Below are 24,019 nucleotides of genomic sequence, written 5' to 3' on the forward strand. Positions count from 1 at the left end.
CTCTTGCTAGTCAACATTTAGAGGATGCTGGACATGTATGGGCTTCGTCCATCAAAGCTGTCCCCCACCTGCTCCTTGTAATAATTGCCCTTGAGCACCAAAGGCACCAGGTTGTACTATTATTTGCTTTGGTACCAAAGAAGTCACCAGAATAATGAAAAGAATAATAAGGCTAACCAGAGCTTTGGCGCTCTTTCTGAGATCCACGCCCTTTAACCACATCATCTTTACCACAGTCCTCTGCAGTGGATACAGAGGTAACCGCCTCTCCTTGCAGATGGGTTCACTGAGGCTCAGCAGTGCCTTGGTTTGAGTCTCGATCTCTCTGTTCTGTATCCTGCATCAATGTCACTGTCACTTCTGCTAATCTTTGGAGCACTTTCCCTCTGCTGGACCAGTTCCACCGTGAGCAGGTGGAGTGGGTTCTAGTCTCTGCCTTTAGCACCAAGAGATCATGTAAATGTTAAAATCATGGTAAGCCTACTTATCAGCTGGGCCTCAGTGGCCCTTGAACTCAGATGAGCATGAGAATCACCGGAGTGCTTGTGAACACATGGATTTCTGGGGTTGGATTTAGTAGGTCGGAGTGGGGCCAGAGAATCTCCATTTCTAACGAGTTCCTAGGTGATGTCGATGCTACTGGTCCAGGACCGAACTTCAAAACCATAGAGCTAAAGGGAAGGAGAAGGCGACATATCCTAAGATGGAATAGGCAGCAGGCTGGTCCTGTGCTGCCAGCTGAATTAGGAAAGACTTCCAGAGACACTGTTGTTGCTGTTCAGTTGCTAAGTCATGTCCAGCTCTCTGTGAGCCCATGGACTGCAACACACCAGGCTTCCCCGTCCTCCAGTATCTCCTGGAGTTTGCTCAGGTTCATGTCCATTGAGTCAGTGATGCTATCTAACAGTCTCATCCTCTGCCGCCCCCTTCTCCTTTTGCCTTCAATCTTGCCCAGCATCAGGGTCTTTTCCAATGAGTTGGCTCTTTGTACCAGAAGCTTCAGGTTTAGTATTAGTCCTTCCAGTGAATATTCAGGGTTGATTTCCTTTAGAATTGATCTGAGAGTCACTGAAATCCTTATCCCTTATTGCCCCCTAATTCTAGGGCAGAGAACCACCTCACCAGGACACCCAGCTGGGCTGAGTTATTCATTTTCCAGAAAAACAAAATGAAGCAAAACAACAGCAATAAAAAAAGAGCGGCCCTAAAATCTTTATCCTTGCCCAAATCCTGTTGTCAGAGAGAGGATGTACATGGTCAGTGCCTAGAGAAATCCATCCATTGTCCTCCTTTGGCTGGAATGTTAATTTCACAGTCAGTGCCAGTTAGAAAATTGCAGTGCACAGAATTAAACTGGTTCTGCCTCTATCTTCTTCCATCTTCATAAATTATTCACATTACCCAGCGTTTAATGTGCTTCCCCACTTCAGCCCTCCCGATGACGGTTCTCCGTTCTTTCATTTACAGCTGTGGAACAACTATTTTCATCTGGCAGTGGCTTTTATCACTCAGGATTCTCTGCAGCTGGAGCAGTTCTCGCACGCCAAATACAACAAAATCCTGAATAAGTAGGTTGCATTTGGAACTCCTGAAAAGGAGGGGGGAGGTTTGTGAGAATCTCTGAGGTGATGCCTGAAGCAGACATTTTTTTTTGTTTCTCCTAGGTATGGGGACATGAGACGGCTAATTGGCTTCTCCATCCGTGATATGTGGTACAAGCTTGGTGAGTAGGCAGAGGCATTCAGACAGACACATCTGCACATGCCAGGCTCCTTCTTGAAGACCATCTGTTAGAGGGCCATGGGGGTTTCAGCAGAGGAAGCTTGAAATAACAGTTTATCACTGTATACACCCCAGGTCCTTAATAAGTGCCTGATGAGAGAGAGTGCCCATCCCAACCTCCCACCCCCCAAAACAGCTGTGGATCTGCTTCTCCTTGATGCCCCTGAGGGGTTAAGAAATCAAACTGGAATTTACAAGGAGAAGGAGCATGACTGCTGTGGGAATGCATGGCCTCCCTGTCACGTGTGCTTCCTGCTGACTGGTGTGCATTCTGCGTCCTGCTTCTTGTGTGATATTGTGATCTACCACAGGCCCTCCAAACTCATGGGGGAGAATTGATCCTGTGGCAGATGAGGTTCTCCTGTGATATGATTTGAGCTGGAAGGTGACCCCAGAAGCTGTCCCTGCTTCAGTGAGCTACAAGAATCCTGAGCAAGCTGAGTGGTACCTATGGGAGGAAGGAAGGGGAGATGGAGTCAGCAAGACATTTATTGAGAGTCTGAGTCAGCCCTGTACAAGGAGATTTTATTTAATCTTCACATCACCTCCTGCAAGATGGAAACATTTCCCCCTCATCTTATCGATCAGGGAACTCAGAGGGAAGGAGCTTGCTTGAGATGAAACAGTAGCAAGCTGCAGAGCTTGGTTTTGATTTCACAAGGATGGGGGCTGCACACCTTGCCCAAGGCCTGAATCCTGTCCGTAAATCTGTGCAGAAAGGATGAATGGGTAGACGGATGAATAATTAGTAACAAGTAGTGAGCTCTTTTGCCTCCTATTTTGAGCATCCTCCTTGACTCTGCTGCTGAACTGCTCTGTGCTCGTCTTAGATGTGCTCTCTTCAATAGGGCACTTTCAGGACTCTGCCTGTCTCTTGGATTCAACCTAAATCACCTCCCCATACCTCTTAGTATCTATCAGTCCCATCTGACTTCCTGGACAGCTGTTCCTCGCCCTTCCCAGCAAGGTGCATTCATTGTTGGGAAAGCACGAGGCCATCTGTCTGGGCTCTGTGTTTGCTGGCAGCATTGCACTCAGGTCAAGAACACATGCTGGTAGCAGGGTTGTAGACTGGTTCCCAAAACTGAAGGGACAGCTGGGGATCGGGCCCAGAACAGACTCCGCCTCTGCTGGGGGCCTTGCCTTGTCATTTGCACGCTGTGAGGTGCAGAGCAGGGGCCCGAGTGACACTGGCCCAGCTTGGGGAGACAGCGCCATCTCCCAGGGTGTCTGTGAGGCTCGGAAGGGCAAGCACTGCGAGTGGGAAGCCAAGGAGGCCACACCCATGCAAGAGTTGTATCATCATTTTCACCCTGTTATGACAGTATCCTCCTTAGTTGTAACAACCAAAAATGTCTTTGCGTGCATGCTGTCATTTCAATCATGTCTGACTCTTTATGACCCTGTGGAGTGTAGCCCTCCAGGCTCTTCTATCCATGGGATTCTCCAGGCAAAATTACTGGAGTGGGTTGCCATTCCCTTCACCAAGGGAATCTTCCTGACCCAGGGATCGAACCCGAGTCTCTCGCATTGCAGGCAGATTGTTCACCCTCTGAGCCACTAGACATTACCAAGTATCCTCTGTATGTGTACATGTGTGTGTGTACGTGTGTGTACGAAACTCCCCTCTTTTGCAAGCCATCACCAAAAGAAATGCCATCTCTGCCCTGTGTTTTTGAAACAGCATTTTTGTTTCTCTACTTTGGATAATGATAGGGATAAAAGAAATGTTTTGTGTGTCATTTACCACTACCGTGCCATAGGAAAAAAGTGCATAGTACAAGTGGCAGCCAGCATCTGGCCTCAGGGCAGGAGTCTGGGAGGGAGTCGTGGGGCTGCTGCAAACTGAGGCAGGTGCACCCCAGCTGGAAGGAGCAGTTGGTATCCTGCCTGGTAGACTTCTGTCCTATTAGAATTCAAGGCTGACATTGTCACAGCTTCTAGTTTATCAAAAGAAGCCCGGAAACATAATTTTTAATTGCATTTTCTAATTTATTAATATTGGTGGTAACTAGTTGAAAGTTTTAAAAGCACCAAATGTGTCCAATGAAACAAGGGGCCCAGACTCAGCCTGCAGATGAGTTTGCCTTCCCTGCTTTGCAGCAGCAAAGACGAGGTAAAGCCGTGGTGGGCTTCCTCTCCCAGATCTACATCCCAAGTGTTGCCAGGATTACAAAACAGGGATCTGTGCTTTGTTTGTTTCCGGTTCCTCTGCACAGCCTGCGCTTTTCTGAATGTCCTTCATTGCCGTTGTTTTGCACATAGAAGATTTTATTTAGATATAGATTGTTTTGGCAGGAGCTCCTGCGTTCCCAATTATGCTGATGAATGAAAAGATGTTACCAAATACTCTACCTGCTTAGAATCACAGAACATCAGAACTGGAAGGGTCCTTTAGAGAGCATATTGTCCAGCATTTTTCAAATGTTTATTTCTAGCTGAGGACCAATAAAAAGAATATACCCTGCTCAATACAGAAATTGGATGAAAGCCAAGCTGTTCTAATTGAAGTGGGATGGGGTGGGGTGGGGAGGGGTGGTGGGTAGAACTACTCTCCTGAGCTCCTATGGAGACCCCTGCAGAGTTTCTGGGAGAAACCCTGAAGCACTTCAGAGAAGAGTTTGAAGCTACAGGTCTGTCCAACCCACCGATTTACCAACAAGGAAACCGAGGCTCAGAGAGGCAGAGAGTGTGTGTCCAGCATCACAGAGTGGATGGGAGGTGGATTCAAGACAGGGAAGCCTGGCATGCTGTAGTCCATGGAGTTGCAAGGAGTCGGACATGCCTGAGCAGTGGAACAACGAACCCCAACAGGACAAGTATGCTGGTGTGTCTGTCCAGAGCGCCATGGACCCCTTGCTGTATGCAAGTACCTGTGGGGTGAATTAGCGGAATTCAAAGATATATTTGTTCAGGTTTGGGGGTTGCAAGAAAGAGATGCCGGCTGTGGCTGCCTTAATTGGAGAAGGCACTAATTGGAAGGGCAAGGGAAATGGGCTATGAAGGGTAGGATTAGAGCCACTCAAGGATCCAGGACAGGTGATGTGATGTTGCCTTTAGGATGTTCTATGCCTACATCACTCTGCTAAAGGTCCAGTCTCTAGGAGACACCTTTCTGTTGTTCTTCCTTGGGTGACCACTCCATCAATGCCCCCACCAAGCCTCCATCCATGAAGGGAAGCAGAGTTTCCCAAAGTAAAATGTTCATGGAGTTACGGAGAAATCGAACAAAGACACAGATGTCCGCTGTAGAAAACAAAAAGTAAAAAATTCTGTTGCAAGGATGGCCATCTCCTCATCTCTTAGCCTGGACTCCTTGGAAGAGGAAGGTGTATTGGCCTGAAGGGACTTTCCTGCTGCCTTCTCCTTGCCCGTCTGCTTCAGGGATAGGGGAACAGAAAGAGGAGGCAGAGTGAATGGATGGGTCCCCAGTCCCATCCTACTTTGTCTTCGGCCAGATGCTGGCATCAGCAGGCTTTCTCAGCAAGCTAACGAGGTTAATCTGCTAATCCCAACCAGCACCGAGCACTGTGTGCATGGGGGACCACTGCAGTGAGGACACCGCATTGGGCAATGATGAGTGTTAAAGTGCAGCTTCTGAAACATCCAGCACAGAGTGAAGCGTGGACGCTGTCGGTGGCAAGCCTGGCTGAGTGCCACAAGATAGCCCTTCCTTCCTTCTTCCTGGCTGACCGATCCCTGATTTATTTTTTTTCGTGATCACAGTTTGTCCAGTTAACAATGATTTGTAGCTAGTGGTGGCCATGTGACCCACCCAGCTCTATCTGATGAGAATCAACAGAAATATACTTCTTGGGGTTTCGGGAAAAACTTTTTCCTAATTAAAATGAAAGGCAGGGCATAGCAGTGAGCATAGCACATTGTTTTGCTTGTAGTCTTTCCCTTTGTTCCTTTCTGGGAAAGAAGAAGATGCCTGGAGGTGCGTGGCCACCCTGAAGCCGTGAAGAGTCGCACCCTAAGGATGGAGAAGCAGCTCTAGACTGACTGTCTTAAGGAGGAAAACTAAACAGAGCTTACTCAGTTTAGCTAAAGCCTGCTACTACCCTACCTGATGTATCATCTAATTCAGTGCCCTGATTTTATAGGCAAGGTCACTGAGGCCCAGAGAAGTACAAGGACATTCCCAAAGTCAACAGCAAATCAGTGACTCAGATGAGACAAAAGAGCCACTGAAGTCCAGTGTTCTTACTAATATTTTTTTTCCAGAATATGCAAAATATTTTCAAAGGATGGGAAATAGTAAACTATGTTTTCCAAAGACTACTGATAATGAGTAAATCATAATGCCTGTTAAGTTTTAAAATTTTGTTTTAATGCCCAAAGCAATCAGGGCTTCATCACCATGATCATCAGCATCATCATCTTCTTCTCATCAAGAATGATTTGAGCAGCCCTGTGATTATAAGATAGCTAATTGCAAAGATAATCTCAGGCTGGAAGACTATTCAAGGAAAAGTCTAGACAAGTGTGTTTGTGTGTGTGTGTGTGTGCACGCACGCTTTTGTGAGAGAAAATACATGCAAGGAGGCCTTAATAGAGAGAAGGATCCATACCAGGATCCAGCCACTAAAGGGTTAATGCTATCTGTATGTTTGGATCCTGGATAATGCCCAATATAATGGACTTTCCCTGATAGTGTAGCATCGTAACATTTGATTTCCGCTAGGAGGGAAGCAATGCACATTTTGTGAAAATGACTTTGTACTTAACCAGCCCATGTTCGCTGGGGTTAATGCTGGTCTGCTGTGTTAACAGTCTTCATGGGAGAGAAAGATAAATTCCAGTGGCTGGCATCATGGCCTTACATGTGGGGAGGTCGCTCCCGGCAGAGCTGTGAGAGCAACTGAACCGTCACTTTTTCAGCATCTGTGGAGGGTCCGGCTCACCGCTAAGCACAAGGGGAGGATGAGAGAGTTGGGGACATATAAGGCATGGTCCCTGCCCTCCCTGGAAAAGCCCACCATTGACCTCTACACACAGGATAAAATAAAAGCACATTCCTTAATGTGAAATGTGTGGTCGAGACTCAGGAGTTGAGGCAAAGAGGAGGAAAGCTGTACTGAGTCAATGGCTCTTGAGTTAGACCCCAGGGTGGTCAGAGCTGAAAGGGCAGCAACTATTCCAAGCGAACGACCAGCCTAAGCAAACGTGACTTCCTTGAGTTGGGGAGAAGCTGCTGGGCAGAAATAGGAAATGGGATTAGAAAGGCATCCATCCATCCACCCACCCATCCATCCATCCAACCAACCATCCATTTATTCATTTAGCAACAAATACTGAGCACTGTGACAGGCAGAATAGCCTACCAAAGGTGTCCAAGTCCTGACCCCAGCTCCTGTTCATAAATTACCTTACATGGCAAAGTGGACTTTTTAGGCATGATTAAGGACCTTGAAGATGGTAAGACTATCCTGGACTGTCCAGATGGACCAGAAGAAATTACAGGGACCTTAGAAGTGAAGAAAGGAGGCAGGGGAGTTGGAGAAAGATTAGAAAAAGCAATACTGTTGACTTTGAAGATGGAGGAAGGGGCGGTGAGCCAAGGAATGCAGGCAGCCTCTAGAGGCTGGAGAAGGGAAGGAAGCGGTTTCTTCCTCAGACCCTGCAGAGAGAACTCAGCCCTGCTCACACTTGACTTTAGCCCAGAGAAACCCATTTCAGACTTGTTGTTTTTTTTTTCCTATGTTTCATCCAGTTTATTTTCTTTTTTTTAATTTTATTTTATTTTTAAACTTTACATAATTGTAATAGTTTTGCCAAATATCAAAATGAATCCGCCAGAGGTATACATGTGTTCCCCATCCTGAACCCTCCTCCCTCCTCCCTCCCCAGTGCACTAGCCCCAAGCATCCACTATCGTGCATCGAACCTGGACTGGCATCTCGTTTCATACATGATATTTTACATGTTTCAATGCCATTCTCCCAAATCTTCCCACCCTCTCCCTCTCCCACAGAATCCATAAGACTGTTCTATACATCAGTGTCCAGAACCATAAGATTAGTTTGTGTTGTGCTAAGCCACTGCCTGTGGTGATTTATAACAGCAGCAACTGGAAATGAAGACAAGTAGCCTTATAGGTCAGGCACTGTGCTAGTGGCTGAGGCTGCAACCGAAGACAGCTGTAGTTAGAGACATAGCCCCCAACCTCACGGACTTGCACTGAATAGTAACATACTGATTGCTGAGCTATTTAATTATGTCTGTAAAGGAAAATAGCTGTAGAACAGAAGCTGGGGCACCCAGAGAGTGTATAAAGGACTCCTGCCTAATGAGTGAGCTCGAGGTGGCCTCGATGAAGACTGGGGGAGCTCTGAGCCCCAGAGCTGTGGTGTCCTAAGGAACTAGCCTGTGAGCCACCTGTCTAAATTTAAATGCTCTAGCATCCACGTTTTTTAAAAAGATTAAACTCAGTGAAATTATTGTTAACAATATATTTTATTTAACCCCATATTCCAAAGTGTTACCATTTCAACATATAACCAACATAAAACATTATTGAGATAGGTTACCTTTTTTGGTTTGTTTTCCAAAACTCTTTCTTTGAAATCTAGTGGGTTTTTTACACTTGCAGCACATCTCACCTTGGACTAGCCTAATTCCAGCTGCTCAAAGACACTATGGCCAAGTGGCCTCCATATTGGATAGAGAACAAGTAACGTTTGCTTGTGGGGCCAGTGGTGGTGGGACTCGGGTGGAGTGGGGCACAGGAGGGACGAGCAGGGTGGGCAGCGTGGGGCGGGGTGCAGGCTGAGGGGAGGAGGCAGGGTGTGGAGATGGGGCTTCGAGCCAAATGGGCTTGCAGACCAAGGGGACCCATGCAAAGACTGTAGCTGTGGACAACATGATCAGACTGGGGTTGTCAGACATCTTTGAGGAGAGATAAGAGCATGTTTTGATGGGATAGAGAAGGGTTTGGAGGCTGGTAATGTCAGCTGTGGGAGATAAGATACATCTGATCCAACCTCCTTCCGTGCCAGCCCTTTACTCCAGAAGTAAACGAACAAACTGACCAGCCTGAGACTTTCCTGAAAAGCCCCAGGGAGCGCCATGGGGTCGGAACGCGGCTTCTTACATTGCTTTTCCCACAGCTCACCCTGGGCCGAGCTCGCGCTGCTCAGCATTGGCATCAGCACACTCAATATCAACGTTTGCTGAGCCTTTCTAACGAACCAGACCCTGTACGGAGCCCTTTGTTTTAAGCTTCTCAACAATTCTTCAGGCAGGGACTATGATTATATCTCCATTTAATAGATGAGATAATATGTTTTTAATATTTTTATTTATTTATTTTGGCCACTGCCATATGACATGTGGGGTATTGATATCCCTCGACCAGGGATTGAACCCACACCCCTTGCACTGGGAGCATGGAGTGCTGGCTACTGGGCCACCAGAGAAGACCCCAGATGAGATAGTAGAGGCTAGGGAACATTAAGTGACAGACACAAAGCTTCCCTGGTGGCTCAGAGGGTAAAACAATCTGCTTGCAACACAGGAGACTCGGGTTCCATCCCTGGGTTGGGAAGATCCCATGGAGAAGGGAATGGCTACCCACTCTAGGATTCTTGTCTGGGAAATCCCACAGACAGAGGAGCCTGCTGGGCTATAGTCCAGGGGATTGCAAAGAGGTGGACATGACTGAGCAGCTACACCTCACTTCTTCACAAAGCCATACAGTCTGGAGTGGCAGTGGAGGAGTTTGAGGCAGGTTGTCGGGCTCAGAGACTCTATAGGGCCTGGAGGGAAGCTGGGCCAGGCACGTTCTGGGCCACAAGGAGAGACTCGACCGCCTGTCTTAGATCAGTACCAAGAGGGACATTTTCCAAGCCTGAGATGGAGAGGCAGAGATCTGCGTTCCTTCTTCCTCTTTTCAATGAGCGGGGTCATTTCTCATCAACCCAGCTTCATTTCAGAGTCCCCAGGAGGCTTGCAGGACTCTGAAATCCAGAGGGTGATAACTCGCCCTCATCCTGCTCATTTCAGGGTCTGTGCCAGACTCAGAGGGTCTCCTGCTCTCAGTTTGAGTACCCCAGGTCTCCTGTCAGCCTCCTGAGGTCAGGGACGCTCCCACCTTCATGCTCAGCCTGGTCCACAGGGTAGCCTTCTCCTGTCCTCTTTCCCCACCCTCCCCACGTCCATCTCCCTGTTCTTTCTGTCAGGCTGCCTTCCTCATGCTCTCAGACCTTCACCTGCACTCTCACCTCTCCCTGGCGAGGCAGGACAGGCAGGCCGTTGCATAGACCAGAAGGGGAACACAGTGGCCGGCTTTCCTCTCACAGACCCCAGCTCCTCCCTGTGCTCGCACTTCTGCCAGATGCTTCCCCAGAGCCTGGGCAACTCGGCGTCTGGACTTATCCCACTGACTTCTTGGGACTTTAAAAGCCTTTTCTAATTGGTATCTGTTCCCAGTGAGAGTCAGCTTCCATTATGTGAGAAAGACCCTCTCACCCATTCCCTTCCTTGCCTTTTTTCAAGAACAATAGCAGGTACGTCTCTTGAATGAGTATTTTTTTCCAAAATGAGTTCACATTCACTTAGCCACAAATATGTTCTCTGTGTGTGTGCCTGTGTGCACATCTGTGTGTATAAAGGCACACATTCAGATTACTTGAACACAAAATCCTATGTGCTCAAATTCCATTTCTGATGTAAATGAATAAAATTTTTATGGAGCATTGTAAGGGCCATTGAGATCACACTGCATTTAGAAATCATCATCATCTCTCTCTCCTCTTTCCCTATTCTTCTGAACATCTCTTCAACTGACTGCAAAGAATGCAGATCAGAAGTGCCTAGGAAATCCCTAGTCTATGGCATGTCTGCTCTTTATTTTAAGCCATCTCAAATATATCTTTATCAGACCCAATGCCCTCCAGTATTCTAAAGGCTTTTGTCACATAAGCAATTTCTCCATTCCATGGTGGCTTATCTGACAGTTTCCCATTTACCTGCTACTTATTATTATACTCGACTTTGAATTTTAAAACCCCACTGAGGGTTTAAAGGATCTTGAAGGACAAAATCAGAAACCTAGATTAGCAGTTACTATAAATCTGCAAGAAAGCTAGTTTAGTTTTGTTTTTGTTTTTGTTTTCTGTTTGGAACAATGCAGAGTATAATGCAAACACCATGTAATGAAGCTGGTATCCTGGAAAAGTGTCTTCATGTTTCACTCACCTCTCTCCCTGCCTGCACTATTTCATTCTAACTGAAGATATTCCTAAGATGATGCCTTTTTTATCTGAATTCTGGGGAAACACTCACTCCAACATTAAGCCTCATTTAGGCTGAATTAAAATTCATTTTCTTGCAGCCTTCCCTCTTGGCTCCTTTACTCAGCTTTAATCGAAAGCAACAGTGCCAGGCTGTACGCCATACTGCCTGAGTTTCTGCACCCCAGGAGCCCTCTCCCCCAGGCAAAGACCACCAATGCCATGTTCACCTTGATGGTGGGGAAAAGCAGGATGGGCTTCCTGGGCTCTGAGAGTCAGGAGGAGAAAGACGCAGCTGCCGACGAAACACCTGGGTGTTAGCTTCACTGGCAGGGTTGCTGGGATGGGCTTGCCCATGCTCCCCAGGAAATCCCCGCAGTTCCTGAGTGCCCCTCCCTTTCCCTTTCTCTGCCACGTCTGATGTGTGTGTTCTGAGGAGTCTGCTCAATTCTACTCGACAAGGCTGCCCTTCATGGTTCATTTTGGCCAAACATCACAGCAGTGATAGCGAACACTGTGCAAAGTGTGCCGTGTGCCAGGCACTTGATAAATAATAATTCCTATTATTCTCTCACATTAGAGGTGAAAACGCAGAGGCCTCAAGAGGCCAGCTTGCCCACCGTCACACAGCTAGTTGATGGAGGATCCATTTGCCTATTTCAGGCAATCTAGACCAAACCACCAGAGAAGGCAATGGCACCCCACTCCAGTACTCTTGCCTGGAAAATCCCATGGACAGAGGAGCCTGGTAGGCTGCAGTCCATGGGGTCGCTAAGAGTCAGACACGACAGAGCGGCTTCACTTTCACTTTTCACTTTCATGCGTTGGAGAAGGAAATGGCAACCCACTCCAGTGTTCTTGCCTGGAGAATCCCAGGGATGGTGGGGCCTGATGGGCTGCCGTCATGGGGTCGTACCCAGTCGGACACGACTGAAGTGACTTAGCAGCAGCAGCAGCAGCAGCAGCAGACCAAACCACAGTGCCCTTCACCACTTGGCTGCACTGGCCCTGCCTGGGGCTGATTATCCTAGGCTCTGTCTAAGTGTTGTTATTGTTGTTGTTTAGTCACTAAGTCATGTCTGACTCTTTTGCAAACCCATGAACTGTACCCTGCCAGGCTCCTCTGTCCATGGGATTTCCCAAGCAAGAATACTGGAGTGGGTTGCCATTTCCTACTCAAAGGGATCTTCCCAACCCAGGGATCGAAGCTGCATCTCCTGCGGTGGCAGGGGGTTCTTTACCCCTGAACCCCTAGGGGAGCCCCCACGAAGTCTACACAGACGTGTTTTCACGCGGTCATCTCAGCAGGTGGGCATGGCAATTGCATGTTTATGACACATCTCCAAGTCCAATATAACCAGTGAGTATAGGAGCTAGACACATTTATTTCCTCCTTCAGTGGACATTTACTGAGGTTATCGTAGGCTCTAAGCTCAGTGCTACAGATGTAATAAGAACAGACATGCTCTCTGCTCTCACAGAGCTCTCCGTGGGAGAGGCCGTTGTCTATCAAACGAAGCCATCGTTGCCAAGTTGGCTAAGGACACAGACCACTAGCCAGGGCAGGGCATCTGATGGAGCTAGGGGTGGGGTGGGCTTGTGGCAGGGCTTTTTTAAAGTGTATCTATCTATCCATGGGAAACCAGGTGGTAATGGGCAGATGTTGAGGAACAGGAAGGAAAAACTATGGTCAACAAAGGAGCACCAGGAGCACAGGCCTGGCGATAAGGCGGCTGGTGAGCTGGTGACCCTGGAGCCAGGCCAGTGTGGTGACAATGCCAGGGGGCAGGGGAGGGGACACAGGAGTGCCTTGAAGTGAGGAAGGAGAAACAAGAAGCTGTAGTTGATCTGACCATAAAGCAGGGTTCTAACTCCCACTATTGCACTGACCATACTTTTATAGCAGGTTTTTGGCAGCAAATTTTGCTTTTCTTGTTTTCACAAAACAGTTGGTAAAAAAAAAGCATGTTTCCAAATCGCAGCAACATGGCTTGTGCGGCAGACAGACATCATTTCAAGTATCCCTGTGATTTGCCATCGCTAACACACTCCATCAGGGCCCTGTTTGCAAAGGAGATAATGCAGGTGAAAAGCCTTGTAAACAGCAGTGTGCCTCCACACGCCTGGGTCATTATCCCTAACAACGGGGCTTGTTTTGGGTGATGCACGCATCATTTACACGAGTTAATATATGTAAAGTGTCCAAAATGGTGCCTGGCTCCGGGTAAACAACTGTATAAGTGTTAACTTTTGTTTTTACTGTTCTGCCTCCCTTTTTTATTTTCCCAGGCTTGGTCTGGTTCTCCTATGAAATCACGAAAATGGTCTCATGGGCCCATGTCCCTCTTCTCTTTCAGGCCAGAACAAAATCTGCTTCATCCCAGGCATGGTGGGACCCATATTAGAGATGACACTTATCCCTGAGGCTGAGCTCCGGAAAGCCACCATCCCAATCTTCTTCGACATGATGCTGTGTGAATATCAAAGGAGTGGGGATTTCAAAAAGGTAAAAAATGAGGCTGGAAACTCAGGCCAGCATCCCTAATCCCCAGCCCATTTCCCCATAATGATACCTTGGTTCCATCTGCCTGGGCTTCGTTCAGAGGCTTGATGGGAGGCTGGGGACATTGATTCACGTGCCTGGAATGAGCTGGCAGAGCCGATTTGGTCAGTCTTGTATCATGCTTTCCCGCGAGAGGCCAAGATTAAAATACACTTTCTAGCTGGGTATCAGTGTGGTCCCTTTCTCTAAAGGATAGGAATCCTACTTCCCTGCAGAAGAGCCCCCTCAGGGTGCATCCCAAGGGGCTCCTCCTCCCCGCTGCACACACCTGAGACCCACCTTGGTCCAGCACTTCTGCTTCTGAGATAACACAGAAGATCTGAACGTCAGACTTGGCCACGTGTCAGGGGGCCAGCAAGCAGAGGCACAGGCCCTGACGCCCAGGAGGGCCCTGCAGAGCTGTGGCAGGGTGAAGTGGGGCTTTCCCCAGCACACAGGGAGGGAGCCACTGGGGCGAATGCAGGTGCCACTAGCCACGCGTTTTCGTTGAGAATCCCACTGGGCTGGAAGAATGAGGCCCTTTTGGTGGGTCCAGCCACTCCAGTCACTTGCGCTGGTGACGTAAGCCCTGTTTTCCACAACAGGGTCCCGGCTCCATTCAGAAGTCAGGCCCGGTTTAGGGAGGTTGGTCTTTGTGTCCCGTCAAGTCCGCCTCAGCAATGCGAGGCCCTCAGGTCTCACCCTTCTGTCCTCCCTGCCCCTCCTCTTCTGGTGCTCCCCTAGTTGGACTCCCTCCTCTCCCTGGCATTCCTGCCTCTCATTCTATACCACATCCTGCACCAAAAAAGTTTCTTAAAATAGGTAAGTGCCTTCTAATGGAGAAGGCAATGTCACCCCACTCCAATACTCTTGCCTGGAAAATCCCATGGATGGAGGAGCCTGGTGGGCTGCCGTCTATGGGGTCACACAGAGTCGGACATGACTGAAGCGACTTAAAGGGCAGCAGTTTCCAAACTGCTCTTTCTTAAAATCCTTTTGGACTTTATTCTTCCTTTGCTCATTGGTTCCTCATCCAATGAAGTCCAAACCCTGTTGCCTGCATTCCAGGTCCTCCCTGCTCGCCTTCAGCCAGTGTTCCAGCGTTTTCTACGGCTCTCTCCGCCTCCCCACCTGTTCTCCAGGCATCCCCACGGCTCACTTGAATTTTGTGGCCTTGGCGAGCATCCTCTTCCTGTTCCTCTTCCCCTGCTTCTCGGCCACATTCGTGGTCCTGCCTGCCAGCACCGTCTATGTGCCTCTGAATCCCGCAAAGCCCTCCCCAGAGCTCATCCTTTAAGAGACCTTTGCCCTCTACTCCTCTGTCATTCCAGCTGTCTGAAGTCTCATTATTAGATACTTACACTACACTCATTTCTGCTTCTTCCTCATCTTCATGTCAAAAAAAGTGATGCTGATGATAATGCCAATGACTGGCATTAACCGTGTAGACTCCGTGTCAATCCCCGTGAGTGCTTGCCATACGTTAATTCATGCCGTCTTTTGCTTACAACCCCGTGAGGTAGGCAGCAGCATCATCCCACGCGTGTATCTGTTCATTTGGCTCTGCCGAGCCTTCATTGCAGCATGCGGGATCCTCGGGCTTTGTTGCGGCGTACGGGATCTTTCGGTTGTGGCGTGTGGGATCTAGTTCCCTGACCAGGGGTCGAACCCAGGCTCCCTGCGTTGGGAATGCAGAGTCTTAGCCAGTGCACCACCAGGAAAGTTCCCATCCCAATATTAGGATGGAAACCCTGAAGCCTAGAGAAGTGAAGTCACGTACCCTTAGCCATACGAGAAAGACGCAGAGCGGAGGTTGCAGTGCGCAGGTCCCTAGGATCCCAAGCCAGGCTGCGCCCACTGCACTGCTCAGCCCCTGGCCTCATCGCAGTAAATGCGGGCTGACAGAGAATGGTGGTGCCCTCTGAAGCAGTGCCTGCTCATGAAACGGAGCACTGATTCCACCAGATGCTCCTGGAAGAGGGACGGGAGGTTAAATACCTCAGGAAGCCCCTCCACGTCGGAGCCCCACTTAGAGACTTCCGGGGGGCATAATGCATGGAGCCAAGCCATGGAGATGTCCCCCAGTAAACAGACCTGTTGAATTTCTCAGATTCATTTCGGCAAGAAACATCTATCGGATGTGCCAGTCACTTTGGAAAAGTTCTAAGAGGAAAGAGGTTCTAAGAGGAAAGACACTAGTTGGCTGTGACGATCCCAGTGTAAGAGGGTGCACTTCCAACTCAGGGACTCGCAGGCATTCTCTGGTCCCCAAGGCTGGTGACCAGCTGTCCGCCTGCAGGGAGCTTGTAGAGAAATCAGGTGAGGAATGCAGATGGAGGAAGAGACCATAGCCAGCCAGCTGGGCTGGGGGTGTGGGAGGGTGGAAGGCGCAGCTGCAGATGGATGTTTGAAGGTTGTTTGGAATCTGCCACCTTTTAAGGCAAAGTCCGTGAAGCTCGGGAACATGGGAGGGGCACCCTCAGTGGGATAAGGGCATTCTGCTTCCCCTCAGATCTCCCCAGTGGGGTGGGCACCAGCAGGCTCAGAAGATGTCCTGGAGCAGGTGCGCAAAAGAAGCATTCCCAGTACTGATGCCACACAGTGTCTGAAAGAGAAACTAACCCGGGTCCTCCCTGGGCGACAGCCTGACAGTTGTGTCCGGTGGCCTCAGGGCTTCTGAGGGTTGCCTGTGGTGTGATTGTCCTGCCCTAATGGATGCCATTCTGAGGCACCCCTTTGGCACGCAGCCACCTCATCTCCATGAATGGGGTTGTCCCCTAGCTCCTCGCTCCACGCCTGTGTTCATTGTAAACTCCTTCCCCAATTGCTTCTCTTCATCTCTGCCTTATCAAAAGAGACAGGAGAGTCGGGCTGACTAATGGGGCAGCTGCCCGTGTGCACACCAGCTGTGTGCGGACCAGAGCCCAGTGTGGGATGAGCAGAGCCAGGTGTCCCTGCCTGGCTCAGAGTAAGCACACAAAGACGGTATCCCCAGGGGAGGGAGGAAGCCAGGCCCGCTGAGCTCCACGCCGCCCTGATGGCCAGACCCGGAGGACACCCCAGAACCGGGGTTTGAAACCCAGGCAGCATTGTGGCCACGGCCGATGCCAATAGAAGAGAAGAACTGGTGCCCAGAGAGCGACAGGGTCCCCTTTCTAAAACGTGGGTGTGAGAGGAAATAGCAGCGCCCACAGGAGCACTCAGCAGGACCTTTGCTCCCCCGCACAGCAGGCCCTCTGGCCTGCCACCCAGTGTCTCGTACTGCTCTTGCTGCCATGCCTTTGCGGGGCTCTTCCTCTGATTCTTCACCTGATGAATCCTAGTCACCTTTCAGCTATGGCCTCCCATTTGGAGAGAGCCTGTCCTGCTTCCTGGGAGCAGTGGAGCATCTGGGTGTGAGAGGTGTGCTCCAGCAGGGCGTGCACAGTGGGACCGGGACAGGGAGGGGGCAGACTCTGGGGGGCCGGGGGAAGAGGCTCACAGGACGGTCTGTCTGAGCAGGGTTTCTTCTGCAGCCTCGTCACCAGATTCCCCTGCCTTCTCCTCTAACCACAGTGAAATAGCTGATGCTTTTGACTGATGCCCTTTACCCCTCATGAGTATATCACTCCACCCCAGACCATCTCAGGGGGCTCTGTCTTCACCTGGGACTGGAATTCACATCCACTGGATTGGGACATTTCAGCAAGAGGGGCTTCGAGTTGGCCACACTGTAGCTGCAGTGGTCCTGCTGCAGTTGAAGTGAAATGCATCTCATCCTGCCTTCGAAGGGCTCAGGCCTGACACCGCTGCCCCAGAGCACAGCAGTGTGCTCGCAGGTCTGCCTCCATGTCAAGACCGTGAGCTCTCTGAGGGCCAGCGCAATTCCCTGAGGCCCGGGACGCTCAGCGCCTGTCAAGCGCCCGCCATGGATGTAATGGGGGCCATGTCAGTGCTCTCAGTATGACTGCAGGCACTTAGACCCCCGTCCCACAGCATTTCAGAGGGAGAGCCTCGGCAGAGAGAGGAACATTCCAGCGAATGTTTTTATAATGCAGGATAACAAGGGTAGCTCACTACTGCCTGAGCAACCCCAGGGGATGGTTAGACCAGTTGTCTTGCCAGCAAGTTCTTTGTGGAGGGAGAGGCTATGGTCTTTTCAGATGACATCTGTGGGAAGGAGTGGAGGTCCCGCGATGCAGAGACTGAGTAGAGTGGTTACCTATGAGGCAGATTGTAGAGCAGGATTCTGTCCTGATCATCATGAGTGTCTGAGCTCTCGGCAGGAAGGAGGGACTTCCTCTCTCAGAAGGAGAGAATCCCTTTCTCAGAGAAGGAAGAGACAACAGCATTTGACAGCAGCACTTGAGACAGTGCCTTCACCTCGGCTTGCCAGGGGGCACTGGTGGCAAAGAACCCACCTGGAGTGCGCAAGGAGACAGGAGATGTGGGTGCGATCCCTGGGTCAGGACGGTCCCCTAGAGAAGGGCTGGGCAACCCACTCCAGTATTCTCGCCTGGACAGTTCCATGGACAGAGGAGCCTGGCGGGCTACTGTCCATAGGGTCACAAAGAGCCAGACACGGCTGACAGGACTGAGCATGCACAAAACAGCGCCTGGAAGACTGCAGGAATGCAATAATTGCTTGTGGAATGAATGAATGAACAAAGATATCAGTTTGGCAGATTCCACTGAGATTGAGTCTTGGCATGGGATAAACTGGTGATTCACATGGCTGAGAACAGCATGTGGAAAAGAGCAAATCAATTCAATAAACATGTACTGAGCACCTACTGTCTTCTGGACTGTATGCCTTGGTGCCAGGCAGACTTGCTGCTTATAAGCTGAATAAATTTGAGCAAGTTATTTAAACTTTCTCAGCCTGTTTTTCATCCACAAAATGCGTATAATAATAGCATTATTATGGTATCATAATACCAAACTCAAGCTTCATGAAGTATGAAATGAAACAGGAAGCGATGGGACAACTCAGAGAAAGTGAGGAAGTGCACTGACTCCCATCAGCCCCCCCACTTCGCATGACGCTGTCCTTTCCAGCTCCTCCCAGGCAGGCTTCTGACCACCCCAGGACAACTGGCAGCAAAGAAGACCCAGGCTGGCATATGGATGCCACTCTCCTCTTTGTTATCTCTGTGCCACCCTAGCTGGTCACCATCTCTGACCCCTCCCATGTCATAGTCAGGGCCTTACCTTTGAAGACGAGCTCTTGTCCCCTAAATTTCACACTTTGGTGGGGCTGGGCTCCTATCAAAAAAAAAAATATATATATAGGCAAATAAGATGATGAAAAAAGCTGAGAGGTTCCAAAGCAGTCAGGAGAGACAGAGGAAGCGGTTCCGGGAAGGCATGGTGCAAGCGTGAGGCCGTGTAGGTCCCCCTGCCACAAGAGGGAGTCGAGCTCCGAGAGCTCATTTCCTTTCTCCTCAGCACTGAAGGTTCAAGTTAGGCGTCTGCACGATCCTTTTTTCGTCGTGTGTTCACTTCTGGCTGTGCTGGGTCTTGCCGCACGCAGGCTTCCTCTGGTTGCGGCTTGGTGCGGGTTCTGCTCTAGTTGTGGTGCACGGGCTTCTCGCTGCAGTGGCTGCTCCTCGTAGAGCATGGGCTCTAGGGCACACGGACTTCAGCGGTTGTGGCGCAGGGGCTCCGTAGTTGCAGCGTATGAGCTCTGTTGCCTCTCGGCAGGTGGAATCTTCCTGGTCCAGGGACTGAACCCATGTCTCCTGCTTTGGTTGGTAGATTCTTAATCCCTGGACCACCAGGGAAGTCCCTGTAGCGTCCAACTTCTGCAAAAGTAACCTGCAGATGCTCCTTAGCAAATATCCGCTTTGCAGGGTGGGATGAGGCATCAGTGATGTGGTGCAATCTTGTTAGTTGTGGATGAAATGGAAATAATTTGGAGAAGCCGGGGCTGCTCCCTATGCTCTACACAGTGGCAGTGTTGGGAGTAAGGCCTATCGTGGTGACATAATGTAGTATATGTTTGGGAGTGCAAGGGACCCTTGGGTGTACCCTAAGTCAAGTACATCATCCTTTGAAACCCAAGGCAGGGGTCCCACCTTGCCTCAGTTGCCTCATTTATAAAGCAGGGATGATGATACCCATCTCCCTTGACTGTTGTAAAGGTTAAATGAGATTAAGATGCTAACGATGAGGACAGTGTCAATGATGTCATAATGACAATTACTAACAAATGTCAAGCACTTACTATGTGCTAAACACCAGGCCAGGCCTTTCGCATGTGTTTCCCATTGATTTCTCCCCTCAACACCATAAAAGTTCCATTTAAAAGATGAGAAAACTGAGCCTCAGAAAGGCTTACTAACTTGCTCAAGGTCATGTGGTAGGAAAAACAGTCAAAGCAAGACTCAAACTAAGTCTGTGTGTGTGTGTGTTCAGTCATATCCAACTCTTTGTGACCCCATGTACTGTAGCCCATCAGGCTCCTCTGTCTGTGGAATTGTCCAGGCAAGAATAGTGGAGTGGGTTACCATTTCCTACTCCAGAGGGTCTTCCCAACCCAGGGACTGAACCCATGTCTCCTGCACTGGCGGGTGGATACTTAACCACTGTGCCACCTGGGAAGCCCCAAACCAAGTCCGTTTGATGCCAAAGCTTGTGGTCAAAGCCACTCCCAAGCATAGCTCACCGCTGGTCCCAGCAGCCCAAAGGACCAGAGTCTGCCCTGGGATGTACTTGACTGAAACCTCCCCTCTCCAACCCGCCCCGGAGGTCTCAGGCGTGGCTGGCATCGTCAGCTCTGCACATTCCTGGCACCCTGCAATTTCCCTCCCTCTGGGCTCTTTTGTGACCCTGAGACAAGTGCTTATTTACCCCATCCACTTCTCGGCTCCAAAGGAAAGTTCATCTCCCGAGGAGGAAGCATGCCAGCATTTACCACTGAACAGCTCAGCAAAGCTGGTTTTCTCCCTGAGAGCTGCTTTCCAGTAACATTCAGCAGTAATAACAATAACATTAGCAGTAATCATAAGATGACAAGAAAACCCAGTGCACACTTGAGCATGTGCAATCGCCTAGTGCTTTGTAAATAAAATGTCCCCAGTCTCCCTAACGACCCCATGCAGGAGGTACCACAGCTATGCCTGTTATATTAGTCAGGATCAGCAAATACGACCCCACAGGCTAAATCTGCCCTGCCACTTTTTTCTTTGGTGAAGCTTTATTGGACTATACCCATGCTGATTTGTTTTTATACCAGCTATGGCTGCTTTGGTACCACAACAGGGAAGTTGAATAGTTGTGACAGAAACTGACCCACAAAGCCTAACTAAAATATTTACTAACCGGCCCTTTAAGAAAGTGTTTGCTGAGCCCTGATATAAACTATGAAGCTGAGGATTAGAAAGACCTACTCATTCTCCCGAGATGGTGAAGGCGATGGGGGAGACATCTAAAGCTGCTGCTTGTTTACCTCCTTGACCTAAGATCAGCACCTTCCCTTGTGGCCCCTTGGCTGTCTCTCCTCCTACCTGGGCTCAGCACAGTAGACACATCTAACCATGCCAGCCTGACTTTGGGTGACACTTGACATATACAACAGGCTTAACAAAATGCATCACATAAGGGGCGTGATTCTGCATAGATTGGCAGCCCAGACCCTCACCACGCTGGTCCCCATACCCACGGCTCTGTTCTTATTTCCACCCTTTCTTGAGCTCTGTGCGCCAGCTGAACTGTTCTCCTCACTTTTCTCCATTGTCCCCCCTCCACACCTTTGCTCAGTCCATCCCCACCTCCCCAGTCTGGAATGCCCTTCCGTTTCATGTTTATCACAGTCCTACCCATCTTTCCAGACCTGTGTATCTCCTTCCATAAATCTTCCTCAACTGTGGAAACATAGGAGATTTTTTCTTAACACAAAATGAACAAGCACAAGTTTCTGGTCCTTGCATTGGCCCTTAGCACAGAAGAGAGGGAACAACATCCCCTCAGGTGATATGTGAACCAAGGAGAAAGCGAATCTGGTCCCTGTCTTCCATCACCAAAAGGATTCCAGCCAACTAAACTGGGCTTGATCTTTTGTGTACTGCAGAGCACTTGCCTGAAGATTTCTGCCATCCACCTGAGACTTTAAACAAGCCACTCAAACTCTGTGAGTCTCTTATTTCATCTGTACTAATAACTGACACTCTGAGGGTGGGGCTGGCTGCTTTCAATGCATGATAGCATTTAAAGGTGACCCTTGACTTTCAGACCTCATGGGGCTATTGTGAGGACTAAAGGTAAAGAGGCTGAGTTAGGACCAGGAATGCCTGAGGGCTCCCTGAATGTTAGCGACCTTCACCAAGAGCCTCCTTCCCTTCTCGAAGTGCCAGTTTCTTATCTAGCAGTAAAATGAGAGATGAGTTGGATCACATGATTTGGATGGACTCATCAAGGCATGATATGAAAACAGTTTGCAAACCATTTTTGCATTTGAGCATGTAAGAGACACTGAATGGCCCTTCAAAATGTTATGAGCCCTAAACTCAACTGGGCGAAATGTTCCTTGACATTGAACATGGGAGACAAAATACACACGGGCTTCCACGTTGCAAGAATTGGTGTCTAGGCGCTTTCAGGCCTCTTAACTATGCATGCTCAGTCACGCCCAGCTCCTGTGACTCCATGGACTGTAGCTCACCAGCCTCCTCTGTCCATGAGATTTCCCAGACAAGAATACTGGAGCCGGTTGCCATTTCCTCCTCCAGGGGATCTTCCCGCTCCAGGGATTGAACCTGCATCTCTTGTGTCTCCTGCATTGTCAGGCAGGTTCTTTACCTCCGAGCCATCTGGGAAGCCCTCACTTAGCTAGTCTGATCTCTATTATAGTTGTCACCAGTCTTGACTCTTTGAGGCATCAGTTCACGTAAGTATTATAGCTTCAGGTGTGGCTTGATTCAGGAGCTCAAAAATACATCAGGTTTCAATCTCTTCCTATCCCTTCCTCTCTGCCTTCCACTACATTGGTGTCATTCTTAGGCAGACTCCTTCACTGTGTTCCTCCCCAGCAACCTCTGGCTTACAGTCTTCAAGTTAAGCAGAAAGACTTCTTTTTGCTAAGAGTGCCAGCAAAACCTCAGATTTGAGTCTCACTGGCTTGATCTGGGCCCTTCTTAACTGTAGCATCTGGATAATGAGAGACACTCATCAGGTGCTTGGCCTATGTCATGTACCCACACCTGGAGCTAGGGAGATGTGTTCAGCCCACCTAAGTCCCACAAATTGAAATCAAGGTGGATATGATTGTCCAAGTATAAAAAAAGGAATGCTAGGCATGCAGAAATAATAGCTGATCATGCCAGCACACCGCCTCCTGAAGATCAGTGCTCTGTCACATACCTCGGAGCCTTGGCCCATATCCTCTGCTTGGAATGTCTTTTCTCTTTCCTTCCTCCTGAAAAATTTCAACATAAACCAGAGAACAAAGTCAAATGCCATGGGCTGTGTGCCTTCCCTGAAGACTTCCCTCTATTCGTCTCTCTCTTTCATATGCCTGTCTCTCTGCTCCAGCACTTAACCATCTACTGCTCTTCTCCACTCCCAAGAAACTCCTAAAAGGCAAGTGTAGCATCCTGTCTCATAATGCATTCCCAGTTTCCAGCACTAAACCTGGAGCTGCTGCTGCTGTTCAGTTGCTAAGTCATGTCCGACTCTTCACAACCCTGTAGACTGTAGCCCGCCAGGCTCCTCCGTCCGTGGGATTCTCCAGGCAAGGATAATGGAGTGCGTTGTCATTCCCTTCTCCATGGCATCTTCCTGACCCAGGGACTGAGCCCAAGTCTCTTACATCTGTTGTGTTGCCGGGCGTGTTCTTTATCACTAGCACCACCTGGGAAGCCTGGGAAATGATAACAGCTCCCTGAAGCTCTGGTTAAAGTCTTGAATGGACTAATTTCAACATTCAGCCTTCTAACATTGTGGTTGTTGACTTTCATCTCCTACTTCTTCAGTTTGAAAACGAAATCATCCTCAAGCTGGACCATGAAGTGGAAGGTGGCCGAGGGGACGAGCAGTACATGCAGCTGCTGGAGTCAATGTGAGTTTAGGACCCAGAGCGGGAGGAACCAGGAGGGCGGGCCTGAGGCCTGAGGGCTCAGGACCCCAGGGGCTCTGTCCTCCCCTGGAGACCAATCCGGAGGCTCGTGGGTATTGGAGAGTCTCCATTTTTGAAAGAAATCTCACATCTCTCTGCAGTGGCTATTTCTTTGATATTGATGGAACAGGTGATGAAAGAAACTTTGCTGTGTAGCAGAGAGGGGAATAATCCACCAGGATGTTCACTTTTGTTATCTCTTACGTGTGGAATAATTCTTGCTGTCTTTTCCTTTTTCCTTTTTTAATCTTTGACAGATATTGATCACTGTCAACAGATCTGGAGTGCATGCGATCTGTGGAAACTCATTAAGTGATCTCTCTGTATTGTCTCCTTTAGTTGAGTTTCTCTGTTTGATCTCATTTC

General features: G+C 49.3%; 1 protein-coding gene across 1 annotated transcript in view; it reads left to right on the plus strand.

Annotated features, from left to right (window-relative positions):
* The window catches only part of DOCK2 (dedicator of cytokinesis 2), a 460,175-nt gene that overhangs the window by 379,063 nt on the left and 57,093 nt on the right, over positions 1-24,019 (plus strand). The window contains exons 31-34 of the mRNA XM_070357390.1: positions 1,468-1,568; positions 1,665-1,723; positions 13,376-13,524; positions 23,511-23,596. Coding sequence (XP_070213491.1) covers positions 1,468-1,568; positions 1,665-1,723; positions 13,376-13,524; positions 23,511-23,596 — 395 coding nt within the window. The remainder of the gene's footprint in view (positions 1-1,467; positions 1,569-1,664; positions 1,724-13,375; positions 13,525-23,510; positions 23,597-24,019) is intronic.

The sequence above is a fragment of the Bos mutus genome, chromosome 20 (genome assembly GCF_027580195.1).
Source record: "Bos mutus isolate GX-2022 chromosome 20, NWIPB_WYAK_1.1, whole genome shotgun sequence".
Lineage (NCBI taxonomy): Eukaryota > Metazoa > Chordata > Mammalia > Artiodactyla > Bovidae > Bos > Bos mutus.